A 17,547-nucleotide genomic window follows, 5' to 3' on the forward strand; every position below is an offset into this window, starting at 1 on the left:
CCTGTAAATTGGAACATCAGCTAACTAACCCGAGTGGCAGAATGGAAATAACTATCACTACACAACAGCCCGACGTCTCAGAGCTGTCGTGGGAAGAGAAAGCTGTGCACGGCACACCTACATAGAAGGTGGATATAAATGCTCATGGCAGACTGCAAACTGCAGTGCTTACCCCTGACTTGTAAGATTACAGGTGCTAACGGGAACCCTGGTGAGCCGGGACCAGGAGTGTCAGTTCTCCTGTCATTCTCAGAAGCCCAGGGCGCTTCTAAGTGTAGGCAGCCCACACCTGCTGGAGGCTGTGGGAGGAGCACAGGCCGATAAGGGGAGGGGGTGGTCGGGGAGGGGACAGAGAGAGCTGTCAGCCTACAGGTGCAAAGGGTTGAGAGGATTTGTTAAATGTAGGAGCTGGAATGGGTCCCTCTTCCCTGACTGCTGCACGAGGAACTATTAAAAGGCAAACCAGCCTGAGAAAGTGTCCCAGATCCAAAAAGTGCTGAAATTCAATTGTTTAGGTCTTCACAAATTCTTTCAGCAACTGCATCCTTAAGGGACTTAAGTATGTACCACCCCTCCCCCACCCTCTAGGGGTCATTACCTCCCTCCCTCTCCCTGGGCTCCCATTGCCCCTGATCTCCCCTCTTTGTCAATTTAGTGGTCACCAGAGTCAAAGGGTTCTTTAAAAGGTCTAGTGGAAAGGAGGAGAAAAGGTGGAAGGGGAGGTAGTTATGAGGCCACTTTCAGGTCTTTTTGACTGGGAGCTCCAAACTTTAATTATGGTTTAAAACGAAATATACCTGAGACCCTTAAATAATCCACTCTAACAAAAAAACTCAAACTAACGGAGTTATTCTTAGCCTGATTTGCACATAGCACCCAACCATTCTGCAGTAAAGAAATTTAACTGCAGTGATCCTAAACAGAGGCAAATGCCAACATTAGCTTTGCCTAACACCTAATCCTGCAGTCCAAGAACTATACTTTGACAGGGACCATGTGAACTCTAGAAATTTAGATTTTTAGGAAAGAGTGAGTCCCCCCAAATTACAGCAATATTAAAAACAAAGCATAGGAGTCAAACGACAGAACTGTAGAATGGAGAGCCACTCTTCAACAAGTCAGACCTACTGGGCTGCTAAACCGGGGGCCCTCTTGCTGTTGCTGGCTCAAAACCCAAGTGGTTTCCAAGGCTGTAGGTACAAGAAGCCATACGTCAACGATGGCTGACAAAATACAATACTTATTGCACACTGGTTCATGCTTCCTATTTTGGAATCTTATTTTTGTCATCTGCAATATAAGAACAAGTATAATCTTCCTCACAGAGGCATTTTGATGAGTGCTTTGGGAATATATGATGCATTTTGAAACAATCGGGGTCATCTGGGCATGGACTATACATTAAATGATACTACTGAGTAATGTTAATTTTCTGATCTGTGATGATAGCATTGTGGTGTAGGAGACTGTCCCTGTTAATATGAGATGCATGCTTAACTTTGTGTGGAAAAAGTCTTATAAGGGCTACAACTTACTTTAAAATAGTTCATCAAAAACAAACATACGGGGCTTCCCTGGTGGCGCAGTGGTTGAGGGTCCGCCTGCCGATGCAGGGGACACGGGTTCGTGCCCTGGTCCGGGAATATCCCACATGCTGCAGAGCGGCTGGGCCCGTGAGCTGTGGCCACTGAGCCTGCACATCCGGAGCCTGTGCTCCGCAACGGGAGAGGCCACAACAGTGAGAGGCCCGCGTACCGCAAAAACCAAAAAGCCCCAAACATATGCACACACAAACATACACACACATAAACAGTAATAAAAATTGAGAAGCAGCTTGGCTGACGCCCCAGTTCCATGAAAGTCTAAGGAACTGGTATCACCAGGTACTTGCGGTAGCAGGGGCATAAAGGCAGGGGTGCCTAAGGAAAATTGGTTGAAAGTCTGTGTAACTCCTTCCCTCCCAGCTCTACGCAGTCAGGCTACTGAACCCAGGATTAGATGGGGAGTGTGTTCTTCGGAGAGGATGAAACAGAGGGTCTCTGAATCAGGCTAACCAGGCACAGTCAAGAGTCAGGGTACTTAATGTAAACACAGATGTTAACTGAATATTTACATACGGAATGCTAGGCATTCCTACCTTCTTCCTCCTGGCTCCTAGAAGTCAGTGTATGTATGGTCAGGCCACTCAAAATGACCGATCTCTTGCTCTCTGTACATCCCCTGCATGAGCAGCATCTGCTTCACCTAAACCCTACTCACATGACTGACCTTCCTACATATTCGCCCCTGACCCCGCTGGTGACTGTTCTAGTCTTTAGATCAGAACATCTCCACCTGATAGCTTATCAAAGGGGAAGTGAAGGGCATGCACCCCTGCTGGTTCCCCTGGTAACTAATGAGCCAGAGAAATTGCCCCCTATAACTGATGTCTCTATTGCCGACTCTGGGCTCTTTCTTCAGTCTTAAAGCTGGGCAAGCGCAGGCGTTGCAGGCCTGCAGGGTGCAGCCCAACAGTTAGCAACCAGTCTTTCTCCTCCAAGAAATATTCTACAGAGAATTGAGCAGCCCACAAGGAAAGCCCTAAAGATATTGCTATTGAGGGTCTCACAAACAACACAGCCCAGCCAAATCCCCCTAAATGTAGGTTTGGGTAGGTATCACCTGTAGGTTGACCAATCCATTCCACATGCTTCCACTCTCAAATAAGAACAGCCAAACAAGCAGCGTGAGCTATCAGAGGAGAGTCTCTTATGAAAAAAAGAGAGACCAAGGCAAATATAAAACTGCAACAGAGACACAGAGGACAGACCATGTGACGACACAGGAAGAAGATGGCCATCTATAAGCCAAGGAGAAAGATCTGAGAAGAAATCAACCCTGCTGCCAGCTTGATCTTGAACTTCTAATCTTCAGAACTGTGAGAAAATAAATTTCTCTTTTTCAAGCCCTCCCCCCAACATACACAAAAGCAACAGAGATTTTAAAAGAAGAAAACAATTAAAAAATCAAAACTACCATTAATATACTGAGATAAGATGCTGCAACCATTAAATAAGAACAGAATACTGTATATTTAAAAAAAGACAATTTAGAGGGCGAAAAGCTTTAGGAAATTAAAAATATCATAGCAGAAATGAAAAGGACTCAATAAAAGGATTAGAAGATAAAGGCTCATCCAAAAAATGATGAGAACCAGAAAAGAGAAAATAAGAACATTGAAGGGCCAGTCCAGGGGATCCTATATCCGAATAATAAATTCCAGAAAGGGCAAAAAGAACAGAAAAGAGGGGAAGACACATCAAAATGATTCAAGGACATTTCCCAGAGCTGAAGGGTACAAGATTTCACATTGAAAGTGCTCAGCATCAGGACATTTCAGAACACTGGGAACAAAAAGAAAAAATCCTATAAACTTCCAGAAAGAAAAAACAGCAGTCAAGGTCTCAAATAATTCATTTCCCATACACCCTTTCTCAAGAAGGTATTGGAGGGAGTACTCTGCTAAAACAAGAGTAAATCAAGAAAAAGGAGGACTTGGGATACAGGAAATACAAAACCAGCACAGGAAGGAGTAGCAAGCTGTGTGCAGATGCCCAGGGCAAGTGGTCCAGGAGGGAGTGTGAAAAGTTCTCCAAGGAGATGAATCAATACCTCATGTGTCTGAATATATGAAGGAAATTTAGGCCACTGGAGAAGAGTTTGGAGTTGAAACAATAATAATACAAAACTAAAAGAGCAAGGCAATTATTAACACCAGGGAAGACAAAGAGTGATGCAGGGAAGGAGAAGTAATCATCATTAATCATCATTAGTTCAAGGCTCAGCTATAAACAGAATTTATATAATCACACTCAGAGAAAAGGGATCTAACCAAAATTACGATATATCTATACTGGGAGTAGCAGTGGGGACAGAAAGGGTGAATGTGTTGTGAGGAGGTGTGTGGGAAGACAGACAAGGGTTGAATCTTCATCTTCCCTAGCAGGAAGTCATTAGATAATTCCCCAAGCTCCTAAGTCAGAGAGCAGCAAGACACTGTATTATTTTAAAATTTGGATGTAAATACCAAAAGAATGTGCCAAAAGAGTTTAAAGTGAGAGCCACTGGGGAGTGGAGAAGGAAAAATAAGGGGATGGAAGACTGCTGGAGGGTTTTCTTGGTAACAAATCTTTGATTATGTACATGCATCTATAATTTATTTGTATATGTAACTACTGAAAATAAAATACATATGCATAATTTAAAAGATACTGTGAAACATTTCTGTTTGCCAAGTTACTATATATCTCTAAAATTCCTCTTTGTTATGAAACTATAGGTGAATAATAAACGTGTTTCATTATATACAAACCATTATATTTGAAAAAGTATAAAAGAATTTGCTTTCATATTAAATTATTAATACATTTAGGTCTATGTGATCATTTTCTTAGCATATAGAAGTGCTGATTCCAAGTACTAGGGCCAATGCCATTTCATAGCACCTGTGGTAATATAAAGTACTCACAAGCTCTAGTGGACTGAGACGTGTGCCAAAGATGGGCCTGGAATCAGAGGACTCAAAACTGGATGCATGGACGCTAGCATAGGAGACAGAAGAGAAGTGTTAGTTTGTAAAGAATCATTTTTTAAAATTTCTAGTATATGTTAGTTAACTCTAGACCCCAAACAAGTAAAAGCATTCAATGCATAAGCCTTAAGGAAGAAGCGATTTTTAAAAAACATAGTACTTTAAACATTTTATTAACAACTCTTTTCTTGCTTTTAGAAGGATTGTAAATATTGAATAATGAAAAGAAGGAATGTATACTGTAATTTTTAAAAAAACTTTGTTCATATCACTTATAAAGTTGGTATGACAATCATTATTAACCATTTCAAACCAAAGCAACTTCTTGGACCCAAGGTCTGGAAATATCTTTAGAAATCTTGAACAGATATAAGAGGTATAATTAGCAGAAGTCACACTTAGAAAAGCAACTATCCATAACTAGAATTAAGGGAAAACGTCATCTTCATACATATATATACTTGAGTGTATAGGCAAGAGAAATTTTAAATACCTGAAGGAAGACGGGGGTCTATTTTCCGGTGTTCTTGAAGATGCACGTCCAAATAGTTTTCTTTGGTCTTCCCGTGGTGTAAATGGTCTTTGGGTCCTAACAGTTCTTAAGGCATTTCGTGCTTCACTTATGATTTCTGCACTAGTCTTCTGCTCGGACACTGAAGGTCGGTAAAACGGATCTAGCTTTTCTAACTTTTTATCATTTGGAGACAGCATCTTTCCTTTTAAAGTGCAATGTTCTTCAGGTAGACACCACACCCTGCAAATACAGGGTACAAAATATCAACTATTTTCATCCAGTCATTTAGAAAGGAGTGCTCAAACCCAACCATACATACTTAAACCATTCCTGTATATTAAACTTGAAAAAAAAAATCACAACTTTTAATTAAAAACCTACCACGCAGTTACACTTAGAAGATCAGGAAGGGAAAAGAGCTTTCAAAAAAATAGGTTGACGTGCACAGTGATGCCTTTGGGAATACATGCGATTAAGGGAAATGACGTGCAGGGAAGAGACCTAGAGTGAAAGCTAAACCTGGAGAGAAAGAGGATAAATCGTGAAAGAAGACACCCCAGGAAGGGAAAACCATCTCATAGTCTCCAATCTATAAAAAACACACTGGGTGGCAGGGCAGAGGGGTTCTGCTAAAATGTTTAACTGAAGTTTCCCTTTTTTTTTCCCACTGCCCTCCACATAAAATGCTAGTATAAGATTAAAGTTAGGGCTTCCAGGGCTTCCCTGGTGGCGCAGTGGTTGAGAATCTGCCTGCTAATGCAGGGGACATGGGTTCGAGCCCTGGTCTGGGAGGATCCCACATGCCGCGGAGCAACTAGGCCTGTGAGCCATGGCCGCTGAGGCTGCACGTCTGGAACCTGTGCTCCGCAACAAGAGAGGCCGCGATAGTGAGAGGCCCGTGCACTGCGATGAAGAGTGGCCCCCACTTGCCACAACTAGAGAAAGCCCTCGCACAGAAACGAAGACCCAACACAGCAAAAATAAATAAATAAATTACTAAACTCCTACCTCCAACATCTTCTTTAAAAAAAAAAGAGTGAAGCTTTTGGAACCTCCTCTGAGTCCATAAGGAAATCCCAGGGGTGGAGAATAGCCTTTAAAAAAAAAAAAAAAAGTTAGGGCTTCCCTGGTGGCTCAGTGGTTGAGAGTCCACCTGCCGATGCAGGGGACACGGGTTCATGCCCTGGTCCGGGAAGATCCCACATGCCGCAGAGCGGCTGGGCCCGTGAGCCATGGCCGTTGAGCCTGCGCGTCCGGAGCCTGTGCTCCGCAACAGGAGAGGCCACAACAGTGAGAGGCCCGCATACCGCAAAAAAAAAAAAAAAAAAAAAAAAAAAAGATTAAAGTCAGTCAGATGGGGCCTCTATCCAAACTATATCAGCTTTCATAAATGTACATTTTAAAAAATGTAGCTTTTATAAATGTAGCCTCAGAGAAAGGTTCAGCCTTACATTTGCCTATGATATATTTGAATGAGTTGATTCAAATCACCTTCAATTTGAGATAATGTCCTACATGAATAAATACCGAATATCGATATCAAATGATTCTTTCCCAGGCCACCGCCCTCGGTTAAAAAGTTAAAGTCACGCATAAGGGCCATGAGAATGCAGATCCTTCTTTACGCTCGTGTGCCCATGGAGGCCTGGCTAACCTGGCAACACACCTCTGACAGCTCTACACTTTAAAATAGTCGAGATTTTAAAAACTTAATTCTAATCAGTACATTCAGTGTTCATTAAAAAAAAATGTTGTATCTCCAGGGAGACTAAGGTCTGTAAATTATTCATATATCTCAGTTGCCCAATTTTAGAATAACTTCTGCGAAAAAGAAAAAAGTTTTGCGACATATGCCCAAGGAAACTAAAAAGACACCATTTTTGTAAGTAGAATCTACAGGTGATTCCTTAGACAACTAAAGAGGACTTAACCGTATTATGATTCTATACATTAAGGTGTTACTTAACAACAGACAACAAGAACATTTGTTTAGTTCTACCCTCCATAAGAGTTTCTGAGGAAAAGAATATGATAACTGCAAACAATATGCTGTTCCTTTCCTATGGAAAGGCCAGGTGTTGAAGTAAAACAGTAATAAATTACTAGATAAGCAACACTATTCTAGGAATTTTTGATATAGGAGTTCCAATTTAAGCAAGGTCTCCGGAATTATGTACATGAGAACAATTAACAAAAACTGTGGCAGGCCTGGTACATTTACTTCTAATATGATATGATATCCTCTTTCCTAAAAAAATATTCAATGTTAATTATTAAAAATAAATATATAAAGTGTTTCATACACACTATATATATGTGTGTATATATATATAATTTTTTGATGCATAATAATACAAATTCAGAACCACAACATCTAACTTCAGTGTCCATGGCAAGTTTGTTTGCTGGTTTGTCTTTAAAAGGCCCACTGAAGTAAGAAAAAAAGACATTTCAGTACAATGAACAAGTTTCTTCCAAAGACCAAATGAGGTTTGTGATGCCTTAGCCCCACACGGCACTAATAAGTTTAGGGATGTCCAAAGGTGATCTGGCAAAACTAATTAAGATTAGAGAATGTGCTTTGGATGAGTAATAACGCACCATCATTCCCGACTAAGGTTGTCCTTGGCTGTATTTTAGTTTACATTGAAAACTATACCCTTTCATAGAGTAATGAAGGAGGTCAAATTCTAAGACCTCTGTAAATTATTTGGGCATACAGGAGTTTAGATTGATCAAATACTGCTGGAAACGATGTACATAATGGGTTTAAAAATCTTTTCGTCTGTAAATTTTTACCACAACTTCTAACACAACTTTCTCCCTTTGCCTCTCTCTTCCCCGCAAATCCCACTTTAGCAGCTATATTGTGAGAAACTGTTTCAATAATGTAGTATCTGCTCAGTTAACCTATTATCATATCAATATTAATATATTAGTAACTAACTCAAACATGGAAATGCTCAATAATGCAAGTGAACTGAGTAAGAAGTGGGGGTTTTTTCAGGGGGGGAGTATTTTCTTTATAATTATTAAATTACAAATTCTTATTAGAGATGGTTTTTGCCAATTTAAAAAACGATCAGAGTTTGAAAGCTTGTCTATTTATAGTAAAGTATGCCTGAACCATAACACAATAACACAATAGTATCACAGAAATTTTAACTTTACAAAAATTCTCCTGACAACTGGAACAAATCCATTCAGCTAGTATAGATGAACTGTTTCCTCCCCTTGGATCTCTGGGAACACAGACTTCACTGTCTTCACTCTCAGGCAAGGACCAACCACTAATGCTATTCAACATTTACTTTAATACCAAGCAGTGTGCTAAGTACTCCCAAGTACATCATCTCAATTAACTCTATGAGGCGGATAAAGTCTTAAGCAATAGCATGCACACACACGCACACACACGCACACACACAACCTAAGACATACGCCCAGGGCTGATATTGAAACTATTACCCACTGGATGCGGTGATGGAAGGTGGGGACTCAGAGGCCCTGGGGCTACAGCTATTTACACGCCAATATAGAAACATGCCGGTGTTTTCACAAGTAGAGCAGCTTTCTTGGTGTGAACCAGCTGGGTATCAGTCCTGCTTGTACCCACCTGCTTTTAATACAAGGTAGAAACTGATGGGGGCAATACAAAAAATAGAGATAACTACCATGTGATTATGAAAGAGAAAGGGATTTCTGATTGGGAAGTGTCAGGCAGACATCCTAGAGGAGGTGATGCTTGAGCTAGGTTCTGGAAAATGGTCTGAATTTGAACAAATGACAATGGCTGACACTGGGGCTGGAATAGAGGAGGAATTTCCAACCAAGTCAATGAGTGAGGCAAGGCAGAGTATCAAGGACATATGGGGTGTGTGCTGGAGAGGAAGGAGCTCTGGAAATGAAAACTGGAGTTGTAGCAGAGACAGAACTGAATGGCAGGTCAGGAAAGTAAATACAAGCTGATAAGCAAATTAAAAGATGTTGAGGCATGATGTGATGGCAGGAATGGGCAGGATGGAAAAAACTAGAAGGGACAAGATCAGGCAGTTTTTATATAACCACCCAGCTAACTCTTAGAGGTCCTCAAGAAAGCTTTCCTGTACATGCCTCTCCCACCCTCAACTAGGTGTCCCTCCGCCATACTCTGCAAGGTCCCCCGTGGTCTCTGTTAGCACACCCCACCCCTCACTGGGTTAGAATTGCCCGCGCACCTGGTGTTGCCCCACCAGACTCTGAGCCTTAGCTCTTCACATGAGGTACAGCTTAAAGTCAGCATTTGTGTAATTGCTGGACTCCATTTTCAAATACAGACCCAAGCTAGAAAATATCCAGATGAAGGGTGCATGGCTTCTGAACTGGAGGCATTTGTTACAGTGGATTAAGAAAGCACATGGGACTTCATTTCAAATGGCATCTGATTCTTGATGCCATGGGGTAATATGAGATCAAATTTAGCCCCTTTTTGCTTTCTTGCTTTCACTTCAAGTTGCCCAGCATGGAGTAAGACTTGATAAATGCTGTGATTAGCGGATGGGGCACTGAAAGCCCAAAGCATAGGAGTGAAGGTGAACTAGAGTAAGAAGAGAGATGAGAACAAGTAAGGTGCACCAAGAACACAAGAACCAACAGGATTTGGCATCTGAGAGGGCAAGAAGGGGGCAGAGGTGACACTGGGTATGTAAACTTAGGGAGGTTGGGAGGGCAAGGTGACCTTTTAAAAGAAAACAGGAGGGGCTTCCCTGGTGGCGCAGTGGTTTAGAGTCCGCCTGCCGATGCAGGGGACACGGGTTCGTGCCCCGGTCTGGGAAGATCCCACATGCCGCGGAATGGCTGGGCCCGCGCGTTCGGAGCCTGTGCTCCGCAACGGGAGAGACCACAACAGTGAGAGGCCCATGTACCGCAAAAAAACAAAACAAACAAACAAAAAAAAAACAGGAGGAGGGACTTCCCTGGTGGTCCAGTGGTTAAGACTCCACACTTCCAATGCGGGGGGCCTGGGTTCGATCCCTGGTCGGGGAACTAGAACCCACATGTCGCAGGACCCAGCACAGCCAAATAAATAAATATTTTTTAAAAAAAATAAAACAGGAGGGGATGTGCACTTTGAAGGGAAAGAAGCAGCTGAGTTCTGTCTTGCATCACTGTCTTGAGTTTATGATGTCCACAGGACCTCTAGCGGATGACCACCACCAGCGGTAGGAAATTTGAAACTGGCAGCCTTTTCAAACAAAATATTTCTTATTGGTTAGGGGAAAAGTTGTGCGTTGTCATTTATAAGTTTATACCTAATTATAAAGATCTGTCTTTACCTCTGCTGCTAACAGTCATCTGAAACAGGCTTCTTGCTAAATGTAACACGGCACTATCAGGATGCTTGCAACAGGGGAAAGACTGGCCATCTCCATACTCTTTTTCCTGCAAATCAAATACTCAAGACCCTTACCATGATTCTGAATGACTTTCGTGTTAATATGAGTATCCAAAGAAGCAGTGATTAAATGCTTAGATGCCGGAGTAAAGGTTCAAATAACCTGACAATGTGCAGCTATGTAACCTCGGGCAAGGCTTCTAACATCTCTAAGCCTCAGTTTCTTCAGCTGTAAGAAGTGCGTAGTAATTGCTTCATAGGATTGTTTTGAGAATTAAATGACAAAATTAATGTAAAGGGCTTTAGCATGGTGCCTGGCCCTTAAAAAACATTAAATACTGTCCAAGCACTGTGTGATAAAAGGATACAACAAAAAATTTACCCATGAATGAAAAGCTGCATTTAAAAAAAAGAAATTGCAAAAGAAAGGAAATGACGTTTGTTCAGTGTTGTCATACATTTTATGTTTTAAAATTTAAACCAGGGTGTTTTGCTTTGTGAAAAAAGAATCTTAAGTATCTTACTGAATATCAGCTATGTCAAACAACTGATCAGAATTTTATAGATCCACAAAATAGGATACAAATAAAGAGTGGTACTTGCTTTTCTACCAAGTAAAATAATTCTAAATCAGGGTGAGATGGAAGATGTGCTGTGATACTCATAGGAATGGATTATAAAAGGCATTATATGTATGTACAATATATTTTAGTGCATATTGTTACATATACACTTATTTATTAAGACCCTATGTATTGGGGCTTCCCTGGTGGCGCAGTGGTTGAGAGTCCGCCTGCCGATGCAGGGGACGCGGGTTCGTGCCCCGGTCCGGGAGGATCCCGCGTGCCGCGGAGCGTCTGGGCCCGTGAGCCATGGCCACGGAGCCTGTGCTCCGCAACGGGAGAGGCCACAACAGTGAGAGGCCCGTGTACCGCAAAAAAAAAAAAAAAAAGACCCTACGTATTGCCTAGAGGAGCCCAGGTACAATTTGTGTGACCTTGGCTGGGTCACTGTATGCCTAAACAAAGTCCCTCAGTCTATCACTCTCATTCAACAAATACCACTGAGTTTCTACTAAGCACCACGCGCTTGGCTAAATGCTCAGTGTATAGAAATAAAGACAGCCGCGGCCCGACCCCGACAGGCGTGCACAGGACACTCTCATCACCTCTCTCCCCATACAGGGACAGAAGGCGGACGACAGCAGGAGGGGTGCCGGGTGAACCGGCGGGGGACGCCTCACCTCCCACGCAGACAGCGGCTTCCCCTCTCCCGGCAATTACCCCTCCTCCACCGGTCCAGGCCAGAGCAGACCGCAACAGCATCTTCACTCTGCCCGCCAGCCAGCTAGCCAGCCTGCTGGCTCGCCCACTCGGCCGGGCCGGCCAGTGTCTCCATGGTAACCGTACACAAACTATTTACCCGGGACGCCCAGGCCGCCTCCCTGCAGAGCCAGGAAGCTGCTGGACAGGCGGAGTGGGCCAGGGAATGAGTTGGGAGTGGGCGCAGGGAAGGGGGCTTCCGGCCAGACCCAAAGCACCTGTAGGTAGCGGTGGAGACAGTGACAACTGCGGAGATTCAGCTCATCCTCCAGCTTTCCCCAGGCGGCGACGGCAGCAGCAGCAGCCACCGAGAGCAGGCGGGGCCCAGCAGGGTGGGGCCGGGCGAGGAGGGTCTGAGAGGTCCCTCAGCCCCCGCTGGTCCACTGGACTTGCGCAGGTCTCCCCAACGCATGCGTAGAAACACTGAGGCGTGGGCGCCAGCAGGCGGGGAGTGGGAGGAGCGTGGGCGAGGGCCCGTGGCCGGGAGTACGAGCATCAGGTGCTGCGAGAAAGGGCAACCGGTAAGCTTGGAAGAGCGAGGGTGGGAAGGCGTCTGCTTTTAAATCAGCAATTTACGGAACCGCGTTTATTGAGCCCTTATGAGATATCAGCGCCTGTATTAAATCGCAATAAGCAGGACAGCGGCTTAGTGTTTAGGAGTAAGATTCAGGATTTACTGGTTCAAGTTGCGGTTCAGTATAATCTTGAACTAGTTGTTTAACCCTCTCAGTCTCTCCTCATCTGTAAAATGGAGGGAATAAAAGTACCTAGCTAGGTCTTGGGGTGGTTGTGAAGATTGAATGAGAAAACAGATTTAAAGTGCTATGCATGTGGCAGTCAACGAATGTTAAACTGTTGCTATTATTAAGACCTTGCACTTGTGAAGCACTTTAGAGTTTACAAAGAGTATTTCACTGTATAGTATCTTTTTGAGCGTCCCTGGCACTCTGAGGTAGCCAGCCTGGCATCCCCATTCACAGGAAACAAAATCGGGGTCCGAGGTCTAGTGAGTGACAGCGGTAGATTCAAGTCTAGGCCTCCCATCAGCAGCCATTTTTTGCTCCTACTGCATTATCACAGTTGACTGGCAGAAGAACCCCATTTATATGTTTCTGGTTTAAATTCTGTTCTCTCCTGTTAGACCATTCAGCAACACTTTACAGTGTTAAATACAAGTGAGACCATAATCACTCTCCATTCAGGATTGCACCACATTTTATAAATATGGGGATTTTTCAGCTGAAGTGTTGTTGTCAACATTGGAAAAATGCCACATCCCTTGGTGCTAAGTATCTTGTAAAGAATAATTAAATTGAAAATATTTTTGAGCGCTTACTATGCGTAAGGCATGGTGTTAGGTGGGAAATGATACTAACCTGAACTAAAGGAATCTAATTATTCTTCAAAGTACCCAACAGGATTTCACATATAACAAACAATAAATACTTATTAGATTACTGGGTAATTTTAGGGCCTGAAACAAAGCATTTGCGTTCTTCAGGGTTGAAATCTTTTCTAGTGACTCGACCTGAATTATCATATCAAGTCCCTTTTACTGGCCATTGGACTCTATTGTGCAAAGGGACTTTTGCCCATTTAATATAAACCATAACTAGTACTTTGAGTTCACAACTTGTGAGATATGACCCAAATGCTACTTTAGTTTTGTGTCTCACTGCCACTTAAAAACATATTCAGTGTTGGTTATCTTCCCCTGCCCCTGGATGGAAAGCTGGGTAGAGTTGTATTTTCTGCTCATTTATAGATAACTGATAGTCCTCTAGTAACTAAGTCTCAACCACAGCTTCGTTCCAAAATTCTAATGTTGGGTACAAGATATAAACAAATGCATCAAACTTAACTTGGAAGTAAGGCCTCATCACTCTCTTCCCTTCTCAGGCTTAAGGTCTGTAATTGGCTTTCCCAGAGGGGATGCGATTGGCTTAGGCTCACCACTTCCCAATTGAATAGAGGCTCCTTAAGACCCAGCCTGGGTGGAGGTGGGCAGGAAGTTGGGAAAGGAGAAGCCAAGAGCTAGAGCACTCGTTCCTGGAGCTGATGGCTTTGAGCTTGCTGTGCCTGGCCTGTGATTAAAGCAACCCACATGGGTCTTTCCTGATTCCTTCAGAGTTTCCTGTTAATGGGGACCTCTCTCCCTGAGACTCTGGGTGGGTGCGGTACTCTCTCTCCCTGAGACTCTGGGTGGGTGCGGTACTATTCTATTGGTTGCTTGTAACTCCTTCCCATCCCCTAGAAATCCAGGGTTCACTCCAGACCCTTCAGATGGATCCCAAGATGGCCCCACATCTTGTCCCAGGGAAATCTCACACATCTCTTGCCCCTGAGACTCTGAGAGTGCAGGTCCATGCAGTCCCCTCCATGCTATCCTAGGATGGAGCTTTAGTTTTCCCACAACCACCTAACTGCAATCTCTGGGAAGCCCCTCTTGCTGAGTTTGAGATGAGGGAATTGGCAACCCCACACTCCAAAGAAATTTTCTCATACATCCTCCCCCTCCTCCACTCTTTGACTCCTTATTTTTAGCCTCAGCCTGGACCCTTAGGTCCAGGGAGTCTGTATGTTTCTTTGTAACTGGCCCTCTGGAGACTTTGCCTCACCTTCATTTTGGAACTGATGATTATACAATTACCATCTCATTTGAAACTTCAGTTTAAAAACCTGTTGTACAGTCAATTACTAACTATGGTCTTTGCACCCTAGGATCTTGGGCTAAAATAGATCTCGTAAGCACACTACTGGAACGTGAAGGTGACCGGCTCAGTTGGCCAGGAAATGTCTGCCAGGCAAGTCAGAACGATTGAAAAGAATGACAAGGGCAGAATTATAGGCAGCAGTTATTTCAAAGCAATAAAGCTGCCCAGCTTACCTCACTGAAGGGCACGACATGGGAAAGTCTTGAGGATATCATAGCAGTGGCCTATTATATTGACCTGGCTGTTCCTCCATGGTTACCTGATGGCTATTTAACCGAATTTGACATAGTTAAGCTTATAAGTGGAATTATTTTAGAAACAAAATTGTTGACATTTCTTATACCTTACAAGTATTAAAGAGGAAAACATTTAGGGCTTCCCTGGTGGCGCAGTGGTTGAGAGTCCGCCTGCTGATGCAGGGGACGCGGGTTCGTGCCCCGGTCCGGAAAGATCCCACGTGCCGCGGAACAGCTGGGCCTGTGAGCCATGGCCGCTGAGCCTGCGCGTCCGGAGCCTGTGCTCCACAACAGTGAGAGGCCCGCGTACCGCAAAAAAAAAAAAAAGAGGAAAACATTTAGTCTCTAACATTTATAAAGCACTTTATAGTTTCTAAACTGCTTTCATTTGGAGCATTTCCTTTTTATTGTTTTATTTAGAGTTTACAGTAAGCCTGAGAGGTAGTTGGTTTGGGGATTATTATCCCAATTTGAGAGTGGACAAAACTGAGGTTCAGAGAGGGTAAGTGACCTGCCCACAGTCACACAGCTAGTAAAGTGATCTGAGACCTGGTGTTTTTGGTGCCCAGGTCCCATGTGTCATACACCATTGTACACATGTAAATGTAATTTTTCAGGCTGAGGCCTCTTGTTCACAGCATTGACAGGTACCTCCTAGGCTGCCGATGCTGTTAAGATATGCTCTTCATTTTCTCCCCTCACTTATCTCAAAGTATATCCTGTGTGGGGCTATAGGGAGCAAGAGGAACTTAAGAATCTTTACATTCACCTGAAAATGTCTGCTGGATTTCTGGATTTGGGGTTAAGGTGAGCATTATATAGGTGGTAGAGCAGGTAATAATATAATTTTACGTACCCTAAGGTGCAGAAGTACAACAGAATGATAGCTACTTTCAACCACAGACGACCAGTGTGTTTTATAGTTTATACTAGTTTACATTACATATACTTCATATTTAACATCTGTAACCTGTCTTTATTTGTACATTAGACATATTCTTTTTTTTTTTTTTTTTTTTTTTTTTTTTTGTGGTACGCGGGCCTCTCACTGTTGTGGCCTCTCCCGTTGCGGAGCACAGGCTCCGGACGCGCAGGCTCAGCGGCCATGGCTCACGGGCCCAGCCGCTCTGCGGCACGTGGGATCCTCCCGGACCGGGACACGAACCCGTGTCCCCTGCATCGGCAGGCGGACTCTCAACCACTGCGCCACCAGGGAAGCCCCTAGACATATTCTTGAAAAGATACAAGTTAAATAAATACTTCTTTCATGCTCACAATTCCTTCAATGGTTTTTACGACCATAACAAAGATGTGACTCACAGAGAAAAAATAATTGCTTCTGGCTTGAAATAAAAATCACCAGTTTAGAATTCTAATATTCCGTTTGAGATACTTTCTGCTTTTGCCAATATGGAATCTCGGTGCTTTAATTATTTTTATCACGTATCCCCATGAGGCGTTCATCAAATTGATAGCCTATGCAGACTTTGCACGCAGATTTAAAGGTACAAATACATTAGAATGCAACTTGGTGGAAATTTACAGTGCAATGGAAGTTAACTAATTTCATGGAACTGGATAGACAAAAGACTGTGGAAAGGTCCTAAAGTGTATTCACTGAAAAAAAAATTACATGAAAAGTCTATTTAATGGAGCTCAGCTCTAATCTGTGCACCTTCGGTCTTTGCCTTTAAACACATTATCTTACCATGGAACCTGCACCACCTGGGCCACGCTCTGCAGGAGCAGCCACGTCAAGCATTGCTGAGGATGCTAACAAAGAGGGTGCATTTAATTACCAGGTGATCACAAAGAGTCTCTAACTACTCTAGTTTTGAGTCAGGAGTCTTAGCTACAAATTGCTTCATCTTAAAACAACTGCTGAAGTACCTCCTGTAGAAGAGACCATCAGAAACCCCCATTCTTTGTCAAACTCACCTGTGAGGCATTACTAAGTGAGGATGCCTGTATCTTTTGGAAGCTTTCAGCTGTGAATAACAGGATACTCTATGAAAAGTAGCTTAAATACCAAGGACGTTTATTATGTTGTTTAAATCTCAAAGTGGGCTATTTCAGGGTTGGCCCTGAAGCTCAGGGATGGCATTAAGGAGTGTCAGTCATGCCTCCTCCCCACATTGTCACAAGACAGTGGTGGCAGGACTGACCTGTGCGTTCTCAAATGATAGCGTCTCAGAGCAGGGAAGAGAGAGAGAGAAGGGGCAGAGTGCTCTCCATACACTCTTTACACCGAGAAGGAAAAAATGTCCCAGCAACGCCTCAGCTGTGTTCTCCTTACACCTCATTGGCCAGAACTGTGTCACGTGTCCCCACAGCAGTTGCTGGCAGAGATGAAGAGGATGACTATGACTATGATTGATTTAGATCAATCGAGTTTCATCCCCTGGGGGTTGGGGGAGGAGCCCATCTTCTCTCAGTACTTTGCCACCACAACCTGAACCAAACTGGAGGCTGTTCATCAGGAAGAAGGGGCAATGGCTGTTGGGTAGATGCCGACAACATCTGCCACAATGTCTGGGTGAACTAATGAAGAATGTCTCCTGATAGGCAAGAGATTTTGAAAGTTGCTCGTCCTGATTGGAACGAGAGAACCAAACGAGTAATGCCAGACAGGGTGCTCTGGTGCCAAGTCCTGAAGTGAGGCTGTGGTCCCTGGTCTCACTGCTGCCCAATCGTGGCTGCCATTAGAAATCACCCAGAGAGCTTCAAAAAGCGTATCTGGGGACTTCCCTGGTGACACAGTGGTTAAGAATCTGCCTGCCGATGCAGGGGACATGAGTTCGATCCCTGGTCCAGGAA

At 43.6% G+C, this 17,547-nt stretch overlaps 1 protein-coding gene across 9 annotated transcripts in view; it reads right to left on the reverse strand.

Annotated features, from left to right (window-relative positions):
* ARMC2 (armadillo repeat containing 2) overlaps nucleotides 1-17,547 on the reverse strand; it is a 174,428-nt gene that overhangs the window by 120,835 nt on the left and 36,046 nt on the right. For 6 of the 9 annotated variants that reach the window (XM_032651107.1, XM_032651105.1, XM_032651108.1 and 3 more), the window contains exons 1-4: nucleotides 11,999-12,128; nucleotides 6,093-6,178; nucleotides 5,064-5,324; nucleotides 4,508-4,580 (exon numbers count right to left, since the gene is read on the reverse strand). In XM_032651107.1, the coding sequence (XP_032506998.1) occupies nucleotides 4,508-4,580; nucleotides 5,064-5,281 (291 nt within the window). In that variant the 5' untranslated portion in view covers nucleotides 5,282-5,324; nucleotides 6,093-6,178; nucleotides 11,999-12,128. Of the gene's footprint in view, nucleotides 1-4,507; nucleotides 4,581-5,063; nucleotides 5,325-6,092; nucleotides 6,179-11,998; nucleotides 12,129-17,547 lie in introns of those variants that run through there. The other 3 variants (XM_032651103.1, XM_032651104.1, XM_032651110.1) reach the window with 3 other exon arrangements.

Source organism: Phocoena sinus, chromosome 12 (assembly GCF_008692025.1).
Source record: "Phocoena sinus isolate mPhoSin1 chromosome 12, mPhoSin1.pri, whole genome shotgun sequence".
NCBI classification, from domain to species: Eukaryota; Metazoa; Chordata; class Mammalia; order Artiodactyla; family Phocoenidae; genus Phocoena; species Phocoena sinus.